At 37.3% G+C, this 16,204-nt stretch overlaps 1 protein-coding gene across 1 annotated transcript in view; it reads right to left on the reverse strand.

Moving 5' to 3' along the window:
• ZNF277 (zinc finger protein 277) overlaps positions 1-16,204 on the reverse strand; it is a 123,405-nt gene that overhangs the window by 49,763 nt on the left and 57,438 nt on the right. Inside the window, exons 2-4 of the mRNA XM_006149433.3 lie at positions 14,442-14,643; positions 3,608-3,696; positions 3,258-3,340 (exon numbers count right to left, since the gene is read on the reverse strand). Coding sequence (XP_006149495.1) covers positions 3,258-3,340; positions 3,608-3,696; positions 14,442-14,643 — 374 coding nt within the window. The remainder of the gene's footprint in view (positions 1-3,257; positions 3,341-3,607; positions 3,697-14,441; positions 14,644-16,204) is intronic.

Genomic DNA, 16,204 nt, shown 5'->3' on the forward strand with positions numbered 1-16,204 from the left:
CTATGGAAGGATATTTGAAATTTTCTGCCCTCAGAGCTATAAAGTCACTTTAAACTAAGAGTAAACTACACAAAGGTGCTTAAACTAAATGCTTTACTTAGAGTTTCAAATGAGATCATAAATATTAAAGAATGATACATATGCAAATGATTATTTATGCAGATAAGAAGGCCAAATGCCACACTAATACTCTAGCTTGAGGGTATTCCTTCATGGATTTGAGATCCTATTGATATTGAGATGAATTAACTCCAATCTAGACCAGATTATATACCCATTTTCATAAACCAATTTGTAGAGCTATGATTTTTAGAGCTCATATACATAATACTTAACAACTCCCAAAGGAGGATCGGTCACCCACACCAACCTCATGCTTCCATACTGTAGACAGGGTCACTGGAAAAGTCATGATGTATTTTTCTATCCAAAAATGTGTCATAACTTCTCTGACAACTCAACAGAATAAGTTTGTGATACACGGACTAACTACAAGTTCTACCTATTTTCTGGCTGCTTGGCCAGTCATTTTATAATTTTCTGTTGATCCTTTAACCATGATTAATGGCTAGCTACTGGATGCCTCCTCTGTTTCCCTAAATTCGAATCTAAACCTGAATCCCTTCTGTACACAGACATGGCAGACCATCAGCATCAGGACAGATTCTCAGAACTTAGAACAACTAGTACATCGGGGCTGAGAGGTGGTGTGGTGGTTAAGGGCATTGGACTCTCACATGGCTGACTGCGGTTCGAATCCCAGACCTGGTGGCTTGATTTCTCATTTCACCTCTCTCTCTCACACTTTGTCTCTCTCTATTCAAATTAAAATAAATAAAGTTAAATAAAATAATTTCTTTTTAGAGTATTTTTCCTATAGGGCGCGTGTGCTCACCACAGAGACAGAAAGCGAGAAATGAACCCCCAGGGGCGAAGGCCACACTGCAATCCCTTTTCCTCCATTCTCCTTTCGGGATCTTGGGCACACATGCACACATGCCCAGCGTGAGTTTAAGCCACTGGGTCCAGGACTCGAACCGTGGTGACTACATGGGAGTCCAGTGACATAGCCATTATGCTAACTGCTGGTTCCTAAATAAAATAATTCTTAAAAAATAAGAAAGAGTAACTAGTACAAGGTACTCGGGAGGCTGAATAAATAATTCCTAAATGGCATGGCTTAAAAGACCACGCAGGCACATTTGCTTACGATCCCAGCTCTGCTTTTCATTCACTAAGTGGTCTTGGACAAATTTATCTTTCTATTCCAGTCTTCTCATCAATAAAATGGCATTTCATAGCTACCTCACAGGGTTGCTATGAAGCGAGGCATGGCATATGGCTGGCACTTTAGCTTCTTCCTATATCTGTAACTTGGTCTGTTCTTTCCTAGGATTTAACGGCTTTAAATGGATTTTCCACATAGCTACATTTATCATCTTTTTGTTATGTCATTCTGATGGGCTGTGAGGATACATCAATGGGTCTTCCTTACTACAAAGTCATTGTTCTTGGCACTGTGGATTTTGACAATTTAGCTCCATCTTACCTCTCTAATCTATCTCCTTTTCTCCCTATAAAAAATCTACTTGAGCCAGACTACACTTACTCAACTTTCCAGAATATACCTTGAACATGTAGATTCATATGCACTTTTCTTTCCTTGTCTACAACTCCCCAACTACCCTAATCCTTCTCATTTTAAGACACACTAATATTGTCACTTTTATTATTAGTTTTATTGTTCTAAGTGTATTACATACATTGCCTTATTTAATGTCCACAAGCCCTATAAGAGACTCACTCACTATTATGGAAGTAAGACTACATATCTGTCTTTCTTTAAATAAATTCAACACTCTGCTGATAGGAGCTATGCTTTGTACTTTTTTATATAATCATCTGGTTAGACATTAATTCAATGATCATGAATGGATTAACTTCATTTTCATTCATGTTTTGTCTAAGCTGCTACAATGTTTGTGTTCATTAAATCTATCACTCTGTCAGACTGTAATGTAAAACATATCGTCTGAATTTTGTACAGGTAGATATTTTTAGGGACCTCAGTCTATCTGTAGCCCAAGATTCTGTATGCTGAGGAACAATAATGAGTGAAGTAGTAGGGTACGTCCTTAGAATGAAATCCTCAGGGGCACAAGGATCATGACAGCTTGATCATTCTTGTTTAAGGCCACTGTAACCAAGACTGACAAAACTAATGGAAATTAAAAGTTTTGAATAAGTATGAGCAAACAAAATGCATAAAATACAGTAGTAAATTCACCCTTGTTTTCCTGATTTCATAATACGCAGTTGTAAGGACAGGAAAGAAACTCAGAAAATTCTGTTTATTCACTGGGTTGGTTTGTTGAACAGGAAGAGCCTAATTTTTTTTTTTTATATTATCTTCTCTTACTGGGAGAAACAATCATCTAGGATGTCTAGAAATTAGAACATGCTTCAAGGGGCTTTCTTAAATAATATGACTACGAAAAATAGAATTTATTTTCTTCCAAGATCTTGCCAGGATGTAGCACAACATTTATTAGTAAGTCATACTTTTCTCTTATAATGTACCTTGCCAAGTCTGAAGATATAAGGTAGGTTTTTAAGAAATTGCCAAAGGAAGAGCAAGTTATCTCTATTAATAGTCAGGATTAAATAACAAAAAAGGGGAAAACTGCATATTTTTAAACAAAACTAAGTAAAAGCACAAATTTCTGATTAATTTACAAAAATGAAAAATGTTTTCATACTTTTTTACAGTCTAAAAATGCTGAGGTTTTCAAATTAGCTTATGTACGGTTAAGGCTGGAAATAACTATCTTGATCAAACCATATGCTTAATTCATAAAGGGGAATGAAAGAAATGCTTGTACATAGCACATCACAGTGAAGAGGAGAAAAAAGGTTAATCAATTCAACTCAATTTTAGCTGAGGGCATTTTTCCACGACTACTGAACCCTAGCATGTGTCAGGCAGCGAAAATTATAACAAAAATGTGGCTCTGTTGTATTCGAGAGATAATCCAGGAAGCAAAACAAAGCTAACAATCTTCTCTGCATTTAATTATTAGTGAAGTATATATTTTTTATGTTTTAATATCTTTGTGTATTATCTCTTCTTTTGTGTATGCTTAGAAGTTTCCATAATAAAAATGAAAAAGAAAAAAAAAGGGAGCAAAGCCAAAAACAATTTTGTGTGTATTTCCAGCATACTGTTCACCCTTTAATTCTTTAAAAATAATTCTTACCAGTCTCTGTTTCTGAAGCTCTTCTCTAAGAATTCTATCTTCTGGTAAAACATCACATAACAAAAAATAATTGTCTTGTTCTTCTGTTGGAAAGATTAGAAAAACAAATGAGAGACAATAAATTTAACATTTTATAGAAGGACTTATTCCTTTAAAAATGTGTGTCTTTATATACATGCATCTATTAGAATCTCTTCTGGTGTACAATTTTATTATAGTTTTATTCAAGTTAGGAAAAATAAATATAGCAATTTAATCAGAGCTATTATAAAAGTGAGGTTGATTCTAATTAAAATCAGTTAAGATTGTTTCTTGAATTTCGGGGTTGTAAGGAAAAGCCATTCACTTACCCAATGGAGCTGTGGAGTTGATTCTTATCACACTACAAAAATCTGTAATGGGCTGTTCAGTGAACCTTTTCCTCCAATATAAAATGTATCTTAGAACAATCAAAAGGAAAGAATGGTGAGAAGACCAAGTATACTACTTTCTTTAGAATGTCAGGATTTTATTACATTTAATTATCCTAAAGTAACAAATAAATCAAAAATTAACTGAAAACTGTTGGAAAATTTGTGAATATAGAGGCAATGGAGCATTGTAGAAATATGAAATAAATATTTAATGGAATGAAATTACCCTGTAAAGGCATGAAAATGATTAAACTTTACTATCATCGAATTCAATAAACTGACATATAGGAAAGTTAAAAACAAATTATTATGTATAATAAAGTTTTTTTTCTAAAATAACATGTAAATTTATGTGCATTTAAAAATGCAACAGCTCTTAAATAGATTTATGACACATTCTTCAATAAAGAGGAAGTAGAGTGGTTGTTTTATACATGTAAAGAACATAGGTTAGAAGAAAAATGCAATGAGCAATCAATTTAATTCAATATCTATATACCGAGATAGAAATATTTCATATCTCTATGCTGTGTCTGAAATGAGACAAATTTTGCTTTTGGAAAAATAGCGAAGCTTACAATTCTTGTGTCTAATGAACAGCGTTAGAAGCAACACTCTAGTTAAATTTAAAAGTGAAGCGTTAACACCTAAACCTGCATGTCTGATGAAGGAGGAGGATGACAGGATTCAATGAGCTATTGAACTTTTCCATTTATCGAAAAAGATTTATACTGGCAATTGCAATCTCATTTATAAAGTGGTACTAAGAAATGAATATGGTCTTTTGCATGGAAAGAAAGGAAATGGAAAGGTTGACTTTATAGTTGACAATTGATCAGGCTACATAGCTGATGAGTAAAACAAATAAATTAGAAAGAAAGAGGAGAAACTTACTGAAATACATAAAGCTTACAGGAAGATAAGTAGTTTGAACAACTTAAATGGTTGATATAGCACCTAGCAGTGTTTGGTACATAGTAGGCCCACAATAACTGTTTTAAAGATGTAGAAGAGCATTTAAAATTTCCTATAAATTTCCCTAAGTAGCTCCAACTTCCCATATTTTCCTTCTATTAATATTACTTTCCTTTTTCTTAACATTAACTTCCCAATCCCATGATGCTCTTTAGAAAGGGCATTTGTATGTTACAAGAAACTTTGGGGTCAGCCCTATGGCCAGTGGTTAAGGGAGCTGGATTTTACATGGCTGACCATGGTTTGAATTCTGACCCTGGTAGCTTAAGAAACACACTGGTGCTTATGCCTGTGTGCCCTTGCTCCAATCCCTTCTCTTTTTTTTTTTGGTGAGTGTATTTGCCCTCTGGCAAAGAGAAAGTATCTGTGCTGGGAGAGATGAGAGAAAGTCAAGACAGGAGCTAACATCAAGAGATGACAACACTGAGTGAGTATAAAATAGATGAGGAAAATTAAGTCAATAACCTATATATAGAAACAGAAAAAAATGTTTCAGTTCTCTCTTTTCCTTTTCCTCTCTTTTTTATATTATCCTGTCAACTTTGATGGTTAAGTAAGAGGAGAATGCTTTCCTTATAGAACAGTGCTGGACTTTATCCTAAGAGTTCTAAAAATGACAATTTGAGGCCCCAACTCAGCCTCAAACCACAAATACTACAAATGATGTACCATTGTTCTATGGCTTCCATATTAGAAGTCTCAGAAGTAAAAGGCAGGTGCATATTGGATCCACTGAAACAGACAAAAGGAGAAAAAAGTACCTATAAAAGCTGAAACATCTTGTCTTTGGCCCTCCTGGCCCTGCTTCAGGACCTTCCACTCTAGAATACTAAGGCATCCTAGATACTCACTCTTATTCTCCGCTTTTCCATTCCCCAATAAAAAGTTGATTTATCCCTCCTATGATAGAGAGAGAAAAAGGAGAAAAAAAGGCAAGAAAAGACTTAGAGACTCTAAATAATACTCCCAGACCTTTTCTTATTCTCCTCTCAGCATATCTTCTACTACAAAGTGCTGATGGGGAAGAAGGAACATAATAAAACCCACAGTAGAGATGTCAAGAACAGAAGACGGGGGAACCAGCAGTTAGCGTAATGGCTATGTTGCTGGACTCCCATGTAGTCAACTGCGGTTCACGTCCTGGACCCGGTGGCTTAGAACTCATGCCGGGCGCGTGTGCGTGCGTGCCCAAGATCCTGAGAGGAGAATGGAGGAGAAGGGACTGCAGCGTGACCATCCCCCCTAGGGGGTGATTTTTCGCTTTCTGTCTCTATGTCTCTCTCTGTCTGTCTGGCAAGCGCACGTGTCCTATTGCGGAAAACAAAACAAACAAACAAACAAAAAACCTCTCCAAAAAAAAAAAGAATAGAAGACGGACTGTTCTTGCAAACCTATTTATACAGACATCTATTTTCATGGCAAAGCAAAGGTATGTATATGGCAATCCAATTACTGAGATCATTGACTCAGAAACTACGAGGGCAGGGGCTAGCAGATGGCATAGTGGTTAAAGTGCTGGACTCCCACAAGGCAAATCGGGGTTGAGTCCTGGACCTGGCTGCTTGAAACTCATGCTGGGCACATGTGTGTGTGTCCAAAATCCTAGGAGAATGGACAGAAGGGATTGCAGCATGGCCATCCACCTGGGAGGTGATTTCTCGGTTTCCCTCTCATATCTGTCTTTCTCTCCATGAGCACACATGCCCTGTAGCAAGAAATCTTGAAAAAAAAAAAATCAGGGCAAAGTTCTCTGGAGTTTCTCATGGCTACAACTAGAATATGCCTCTCTGACTGAGCAGTTCACTGGTTGCCACTCTATCTACAATCAAGTGACCTCCTCTAGTCAAAACTGAGAACAGCATAATGGTTAGTCCTACTAGTTCTATTGCATTTTGCATCTATATCCTGTTAAAAGGCAATGAAAACACTTTGAACACACATGCTGCTTACATTTGGAAAATATTTACAGACTTAGAAAAGTATCTGTGTGAAGTTATATGAAACTGATGACCAGGTAAGAGCCTGGATCCTAAAGACCAGATGGCTCTTTGATTATCAATGACTTTTTTGTGTGTGAGTTTTTCTACCAGAGGGCATGCAGGTGTAGACAGAGAGAAAGTATCTCCCAGTGAGGTATGTGGTCATGCTGCAATTCATTCTCTTCCATTTCTCCATGCTGTCTCAGGATATGGGGCATACACACATACTCCAGGCATGTTTTTCAAGCCCATGGGCCAGGATTTGAACTGTGGTTGGCCATGTGGGATATAGTTCCCTTATCCACTAGGCTACAGGACTAGCCCTCACTGGCTTTATTTATTTATTTTTTAAAACTTATTTAATTTTATTTATTATTATTTTTAAATAGGCTATAGGGCATATGTACTTACCAAAGAGAGAGAGACTAAACGATAGTGAGAAAACAAGCTGCCAGGTCTGGGACTCAAACCACAGTTCAGAGCCTTAACTTCAACACCCACTGGTCCTGACTTTATCTTTTTTTTAATGAACAGTCAATATCATTTGCTTATTCTAGAAGCAGTTTTGCTTTTTAAATAAAGACAACAGTCAAACCCTTAATAATGGACTCCACCATGGCAGATGCAATGATAAACATAAGAAAGGGATTTAGCCTTTCTAAAACTCAGCTTACTTATTTGTAAAATGAATTGTTGATAATGAAATAGGATGATTCATGTAAAGCAGTGCCCAATATGCTGGGTATTAAATAAATGGTAGCTATAATTGTAAGAGAGAGTAACATATTTATTAGGTCATCAGGAAAGTCATGATGTATTTTTCTGTGCAAAAATGTGTCATGACTTTCCTGACAACCCAAAAGTTAAAAATAAAGGTAGTAAACAATTTATGTTTACGGAGTAGCACCATGGTGGTTGACAAGATAAGCTTCTTACAAAAGGTGGCAAAAGGTAGCCAAGAAGAAAGTGGTTGGTCCATTTTCTAAAAATGACTGATATGATGTAAAAGCACTTGCTATGTTCAACATAAGATATATTGGGAAAACACTGGTTACCAGGACTCAAGGAACCAAAATTGCATCTGACAGTCTTAAGGGCCGTGTGTTTGAAGTTAGCCTTGCAGATGTGCAGAATGATGAAGTTGCATTTAGGAAATTCAAGCTAATTACTGAGGACGTTCAGGGCAAAAACTGCTTGACTAACTTCCATGGCATGGATCTCACCCATTGCAAAATGTGTTCCATGGTCAAAAAATGGCAGAGTATAATTGAAGCTCATGTTGATGTCAAGACTATTGATGATTATTTGCTTCGTCTCTTCTGTGCTGGGTTTACCTAAAAACGCAACAATCAGATACAGAAGACCTTGTATGTCCAGCATCAGAGGTCTGCCAAATCTGGGAGAAGATGATAGAAGTCGTGACCCAGAAGGTGCAGACAAATGACTTGAAAGAAGAGGTCAATGAACTGATTCCAGATAGCATTAGAAAAGACATAAAAAAGGCTTGCCGACCCATCTATGAAGAAGCCCAAGTTTGAATTGGGAAAACTCATGGAGTTTCATGGTGAAGGTAGTAGCTCTGGAAAAGCTACTGGGGATGAGACGGGCGCCAAAGTTGAATGAGCTGATGGATATGAACCACCAGACCAAGGGTCTGTTTAAAGTTCAGACTTTAAACAGTGACAAATAAAAATTTCATTTTGTGAAACAAACAAACAAACAAACAAAAAATGTTTACCACAGAGAACTACTGGTGCCCAAAAGAAAAATATTGTGTAAAACATTTAATAAGAAAGTCAAAAAGTTAATTAGAAGTTATTTCATTGCTCTTAACAATTAAGCATTGCTTTTGGAATATTTTTCACATACCACTTCTAGAAACATCTCCAAAGAGTTGTTTCCTGTGGTCCTTGAGGCCAAGTGCCTAAAATAGGTAATATGCAGGAACGCCAAAAGGTTTGTGGAAAAATGAAATTAAAGTATGAGTTTATTTGAATGCCCTAATTTTTTGATACCCATACACTGTTTCCCCATAATATGCATTTTTATGAGATTTTTGAAAACCCCCTTGTTGGATTATCCAATAGGAATGAAGTTCTCATTTGATTTTGAATGTTATCTTCCTGACCAACAGTTGGGTGATGACAATATCAAAGAAAACAATCCTGTAGCAAAAGTAAAATATAAACAGGACTGAGCCAGTGGCCTAGTTGTTAAGGAACTTGGATCTCACATGGCACACTGATGTTCAAATCCTGGTGCTGGTGGCTCCAAAAACATGTGTGCGTGTGTGCCCCAAATCTGGACAGGCTGGAGAAATATGGAAGAGAAGGGATGTGGTGCAACCATGCCCCAACTGGGAAGGGATGCTTTCTCCCTCACCTTCTCTTTCTTTCTGTCTCTATTATTCTCTGGTGAGCACATGTACCCTCTAGTAATTAAAAACAAACAAACAAACATATATATATATATAATAAAATAATAAACCATTGTATTACTTAAATATATAAGATTATTCCTCATGTCTTACTGTAGCATACTATATAAATACATTTCATTTGCAACATACATTTGATCTAAGTCTAAATCTGAGTTAAGAAACGTCCTAGCTAAACACATAACAGAGCTTTTTTCTTTTTTCTTTTTTTTAAGTTTATAATTAGAATTAAGAGGTGCAAATATATACATTTTCCTGTCATTAGTACCAGCATTCAGATAAACAGTATTCACTTGAAAGACAGCTTAAAGGTAGCAGATTGCTTTTTATGGCACTTTTTTCCTACCTACTATTTTTCAAAGTTAAGGAATCATTTAGTACTCTTCGCCATTTCTTCCTACTTATCCAGTTTATTCAATGTTATAATTGCAGCTTCTCAAAATACACAGGCCACTAAGAAATATTACGTGATATCAACTCTTTATTTAGATGACAGCTATTAAATCAATCATATTTTATTAGAAAACCATAAAAGTAATTACTAGGTCATAAGCAATATTTTTTCTTTTAAAAGAACTTCAAACCATAGAACCATCTCACACGAAGTCTTGGTAGCAATATCTTGCCTACCCAGCCTCCCACTGTTACTGGTGTGCTTATTGACAGAGGCATAAAGGTTTGAGATATGGCTGTTAATTAAGTAGCACTGAATGAGTGGAATTTAATATAGAAAGGGACAAGAATTAAGGAGTTAACATTTATCTTCTGCAGCAATTTTATCTACTGGATGAAGCTAGCAAATAGCTCAGTATAAATAACTATGTTCAATGGGCTCAAAGGAAAGATTTTTATTTTTGGTTTTATTTTCTCTGCCTCAGGAAGTTTTACTGTTACTTTGTTTCAATAAAGAAAACATCAAATATATTTAATATGGAAACTTACAGTTTACGTCTTGTAAAGCACAGGGCAAATTTATCTCTTATCTATTATTTATCATCTTTATTGCTTACTCTACTCAGAAGTAACAGTTCCTCTTGGAGAAGTTCCCAATGAATTCATTCATGCCCACTAAACCTTTCCCAGCTTCCTCCTCCCCACCTTCATCCCCAGCCCTTATGACTTCCTTTCTGAAGTTAGAAACAGCCACACAATATTGAGAAGATTTCAACTTAACTCTGATAATTAACAGTCAATACTTGACTTGTTTGGACAGGATTTTTTTTTTTTTTTTTTTTAAGGAGAGGTTTTTGCTATAGAGCATGTGCGCTCGCCAGAAAGACAGAGAGAGACAGAGTGACAGAAAGCAAGAAATCACCCCCCAGGGCAGATGGTCACACTGCAATCCCTTCTCCTCCATTCTCTCGGGATCTTGGGCATGCACGCACATGAGCCTGGCATGAATTTAAGCCACCGAGTCTGAGACTCGAACCATCGTCGGCTATATGGGAGTCCAGCAACATAGCCATTATGCCAACTGCTGGTCCCATGGAGAATTTTTTATTTCTCTAAAGAATACGAGGTTATTATTTAAAGGAGTCTGGACACATTGATATTAAAAAGTATTTAAAAGCAAGAGTCCATTTGAATTAATCATGTTTTTACCTAAGAATGAAAATAATATTTATTTAGGTGGACAACTGATAAAGAAAATCTAGGTTTCCATACTTAAAATACATGGTAACTATACACTTTCAAAATCTCTGCTAACAGACATGTGCTTTTTTCTTCTAAATTAATGCATCCATTTTATTGCATAACTGCATTTACAGCGTGACTGATCCTAACATTTAATTATTGACTCATAAGCCCTGAGACCTAGTAAATATTTTGATTTTCCTGCCCAGATATGGGTAAGATTAATATCTGTGATAAAAATAGAGATATTGATTAGTACAGATATAGATACATAACTATCGTACATAAGTACAAAGGAAAAAATAGAAACAGATTCAGACATTCCTCACAGATTTTAAAAGCAGAAGAGAAAGAAAAACCTTAACATTATTTAATTATCACTGGTAGATAATCATATTTTTTCTACAATTTCTGAAGAAGAATTAGCATTTATATGACAAAAGAAAGTAAAAGAATAATTTCTGGGCCAGCCAGTGGCATGGTGGTTAAAGTGGCTAGATCCCAGGTGGCTGACTACAGGGTTTGAATATTGGACCTGGTGGCTTGAGAAACATGCCAGATATGTGTATATGTGTGCCCATTCCCCACTCCTCCCACCCCAACAAACACACATGCCCTATAGGAAATAAAAATAAATAAATAAATAAAATCTGAATAATATAAGACTTATGAAAGAATAATCCATTTAATAGATCTGTCAATGGTTATTTGAATAAGAAAAGAATTAGATCTCTAGTCTAAGCACTATATAGAACAATAGATCTGACTACATGTAACTAGTTAGCATCATATGAGAAAGCTTACAGAATACTCTGAGAATGAATGTGTGAGTATGCATGCATACATGTAACACACACACACACACACACACACACACACTCACTTTAATTAAAAATAAAGAGTAGTGGGGTCCAGCAGGTAGTGTGGGGGTTGAGGTGCTGGATTTCCACATGGCCAACCATGGTTTGAGTTCCATAACCAGTGGCTTGAAAATCATGCTGGGTGTGTGTATGTGCACAAAATCCTGAGAGGAGAAGGGATTGCAGGGTGGCCATCCCCTCGTGAGTAATTTCTCATTTTGCCTATCTCTGTCTCTCTTTGGCGAGCACACATACCTGCTGGCAAAAACAAAAAAAAAAACAATGACAAAATAATGAGAGCTAGAAGCACAGAGTCTTAGTATATAGGGGACTAGTTTTACCAGGTGATGACATAGATTATTTACCTAATTGTCTCCTACTCTGTTTTTTCTGATACGTGATCAGTTAATAACAAAATCTACTTAAAAATAGCAATGCTGAGTGGATACAAGGGGCCACACAGCAGAAGACACAAGCCAATGTTCAGTATTGTCACTAGGCAGTTGGTAGGACATGAAAGATAATGATCAGGGATAAAGAAAGGTTAATATTACCCCTGTGGGCATGCTGGCTTAAAAACAAACTGCCCTTCTAGAAGTTTTGATTATTTAGAACGCTAAATTTTCTCAAAAGTTAGATTTTATGAATATAATTGAGAATTATATTCTCAATTAGAATATGGTTTTCAGATCACTATAAATGTGTATTGAAAACTCAAGCTAGTTATAGAAAACTAAGGTTTCAAATGTATCTTCAGTAATTAAAACACAAATAATAAAATGTATCCTACCTCTTATTGGGAATGCACTGTGTTTCAGGTATTAGCAAGTACTATCTATACATATTCTGTTTTACGTAATATTCAACAATCTAACAAGGGCTGGAGTTACCTTCATTTTACAGATGAGGCAACTGATGTGCTGAGTACTTAAGTAGCTTGCTACAAGTCACAGGTTAGGAACTCCTGAAGCCTGCACTTGACCCTACGCCTGCTTAGTTCCAAAGTCTACTCTTTTAAGTCCCCTCCCCCCCGTATGAGAGGAAAGAGAGAGGTAGTCTCAACAGAATCTTCATGCTGTGATCCTGCCCCCAGTCTGACAGTGAGCCAGGATCATGGGCATGCCCACTGTGTTAGGGTGGACCAGGGATGTGAACCTAAAGCCTTCCCCTATGGCCTCTGGCATCATGCAGCAATGTTCCTATTGTCTGGCCACTATAGTTGGGCTCAGGGTCCACTCTTACTAATCCAGCTTGTTGTTTTGCAAGACTCATCAGAAGAAAGAAGGTCCTGGTTAGGAATGATGCACGCCATCTGGGAGACACAGGGCTCAGATACAGGGATATTACAATGTCTAGGTTACTCTAATGTTTTATAGAGAAATCAGTACTGAACAGCCCAAAGTGAAACCTTTCCAGATACACCATTCAGTAAAGCTGGGAACCACTATGCTGCTGCCTGTACAGAAAGTGCTTTCCAAGTTTCCACATGAACATACTCTACTGCAGCTACTTATAAGACGTTATTTATTTCCCTTGGACAATTATTTCCAGAAACTATTAATTGAGAAAAAAGGACCAATTGTCTAATATTGCTTGTCTGCTGTTAGAGATCCTTCTAAGTCAGGCATCACTCCTAAACTGGAGGCTAGCTCAGTTTGGGCGCCAGCTGTGTGGGCAGGAAACGACACTTGACATATGTCCAATGTTGGCAGCTCTTGGAGCACTCACCTCTAACTCCTTTTTATCTTCTTCACCTTCCTCCTCTCAGTACCTTAGTCACTGACCTCAACAGGTGTCAACTCACACTCCTTTGGTTTGCTGAATCGTTTAATTATTTTTCTGGTTTTCAACCTTATCACAGAACTTAAACAGATTTGTTTGGATAATATGCTTTTGGCTTGAAAGGCTCCAGGATCCCTCTTCCCAAATACTACTTTTTGGGTGGCCAGTTACCAAGTTTCTTCTGTGTTTTCTGGAAGGACACACTCAATTAGAGAATGTCTGTGGCTTAAAACATGAAAAGAGGGGACAAGCAGATGGTGAAGTGGTTATGTCACTGGACTCCCACGTAGTCAACCGTGATTCGAGTCCTCGACCCGGCAACTTGAAATTCATGCCAGGTGTGTGTGCATGCATGTCCAAAATCCTGAGAGTGGAGAAGGGATTATGGTGTGGCCACCTACCCTTGGGGGTGAATTCATGCTTTCAGTCTCTCTGTCTCTGTCTCTCTGGCGAGTGCACGCACCCTATAGCAAAACTCTCTTAAAAAAAAAAAAAAAAAAAATGAAAAGAATACCAATCTTTTTTTTTTTTTTTCTTTTAAATTCCAGAAGGCCCATGTGCTTACTAGACAGACAAAGAGAGTAAGGGAGAAAGGACTCATAATGGGGTATGGTTATGCCACTATCCCACTGGGACTTCAGGAATGCAAGCTCGTACTACCAGAGTGTTTCTCAAGTTGCTGGGGCTGAGACTCAAACTGAGGTTGGCTATTTGGAATCCAGCTCCCTTTAACTACTAGACTACCAGGTTGGCTCAGAACACCAATCTGACAGCCATCTAGTATCAACAAGCTCATGGAATGTGGCAAAAGACACATTATTTACTGTCTGGAAAAGCTGATATGCTTCCAGAATTTGTAGGAAATGCATCAATGTGTGATGTTCTCAGGTACAACTTATAGACTCAAGAAAAAAGAATGCAAAGCGGTTTTTGTTTTAAAGCTTAAAAAATTCAAAATAAAGTACAAAGACTTTTTAAAAAGTCTAAGGAGAAACCTGAAAAAGAATATGAATTTTAATTTTTATACAGGAATTGCATATATACATTACATTGTTCCTCTTGCAAATAAATTTAATTCTTTTATGGACAAAAACAAAATTTACCTTTGGAAATCAGCAACCAACTTGACATCAGCTATGACAATCTTATGCTCAATAATCATGTGCTTCAGAAGTTTGTCTCGTTCAGTCACAGGAAAATGTTCTTCACAGAAAATACAAGGCACAGATGGAGAACCTTCTAAAGCGGTGGAGCCACCTGGACTTTCTGGCAGTGAAAGAGGCTCCAGGATACAATCATTTCTGTCTGCAAAAGAGAAAAAAAAAAAGAAAGAAAGATAGATAGAAAAGCTGAAACCAGCTCTTTAGGTGGATGATTTCTCCTCTCCAGCATTTAATAGGATCCTAAAGATATTTACATATCATCGAAAAGAAAAACACATAGTGCTAGAGAACAAGACACTTTATTATCATTTTAAACAGCTTATGCAACCTAGCGGCAGGGAGTATTGCAAAGCAGCTCAGACTCCCTATTTGCTCACTTGAATGGGGGAAACCCATTTGTTAGAGCAGCTGTTCTAGCCTTCTTTTTGGACACTGGCCAATGGTAGCAATTCCAGGGGTCCCTGCAAGGGGAAAGGCTACAGGGCACTGGGTTAAGGTTCTGGGGCCCAACTGTGACCTATGGCTGAGAGTCATCACATTGAGGAAAGCAAACGGGCTACACTGAAGCTACAGAGGACGCCAGGCTAGTCTTTTATGCTGCTTGCTGTCACATCTGCAAACTTTCTTGCTTTTCATTATTTGTCCCACACAGTGAAGAAGATAGCCCTCATGTTGGGTTGACATAGCATGTGCTGGGTGACCCAGGTGGCGATTTTCTATGTTTATTTACATCTATCATCTGTCTATTACACAATTAAGTGTCACAATTCAGGCTTCTGTGAACAAAGAGATGAATGCCCAATGAATAGTAATTGATGTGGTAAATATTTTTCATGTTTGGATTATTTCTTTTCCTAACATCACCTGTGGTGTATCTTAAAGAGCTGAGGTGTGTTAGGTCTCTGTGTCTAATTTCAGGATCTCAAACTACAGTCAGTTGTGTCTAGAGTTCTCTTTGGTCAGTCAGGATGGAAGCCTGGATCTGTCATCTTATGCAGATCGCTAGTAGTTAGGAACCAGGAAACTAGGGTAAGGTTTTTAGCACTTATGGAAGGCTAGGGAAACTTCTCTAGAAATAAAGTTATTTTACAAATGATTGCCTTTGGGAATAGGTTGATATTAGGTCTTCTGTTAAATTTTATTTATTTCTAGGCTACTCTATCATATCCTCTAAGGTGTTCTTTTTTATCTTCTAAGGTTTTCTTTTTTTTTTTTTTTTTGGAGAGATTTTTGCTATAGGGTGCATGCACTTGCTGGAGGACAGAGAGACAGAAAGCAAAAAAATCACCCCTCAGGGGGGATAGCCATGCAGCAATCCCTTCTCCTCCACTCTCTTCTCGGGATTCTGGTGGGTATACATACATGCACACACGCCCATTGTGAGTTTCAAGCCACAGGGTCTGGGACTTGAACTGTGGTCAACAATGTGGGAGTCCAGCACCTTAACCACTGTGCCACCTGCTGGTTCCTTGAGGTGTTATTAATTGAATAGTTAAATGAATCAGTAACTGTTGACCATGGCCTAAGAATATCACATATAAGAGGGCAGCTTAACAAAATTTCAGTCACTTCACAAAAAATCAGCTGAGCATCAACTGGTTGCTGGTCTTTCCTTTCAGTGTTCTGACATGATCCTAACTCTCAAAGTTAACGGGATCATAATTTATTTGAAGGTACAAATAAGTTAAAAGGATAAAGAGACA

Source organism: Tupaia chinensis, unplaced genomic scaffold, assembly GCF_000334495.1.
Source record: "Tupaia chinensis unplaced genomic scaffold, TupChi_1.0 Scaffold000262_1, whole genome shotgun sequence".
NCBI lineage: Eukaryota > Metazoa > Chordata > Mammalia > Scandentia > Tupaiidae > Tupaia > Tupaia belangeri.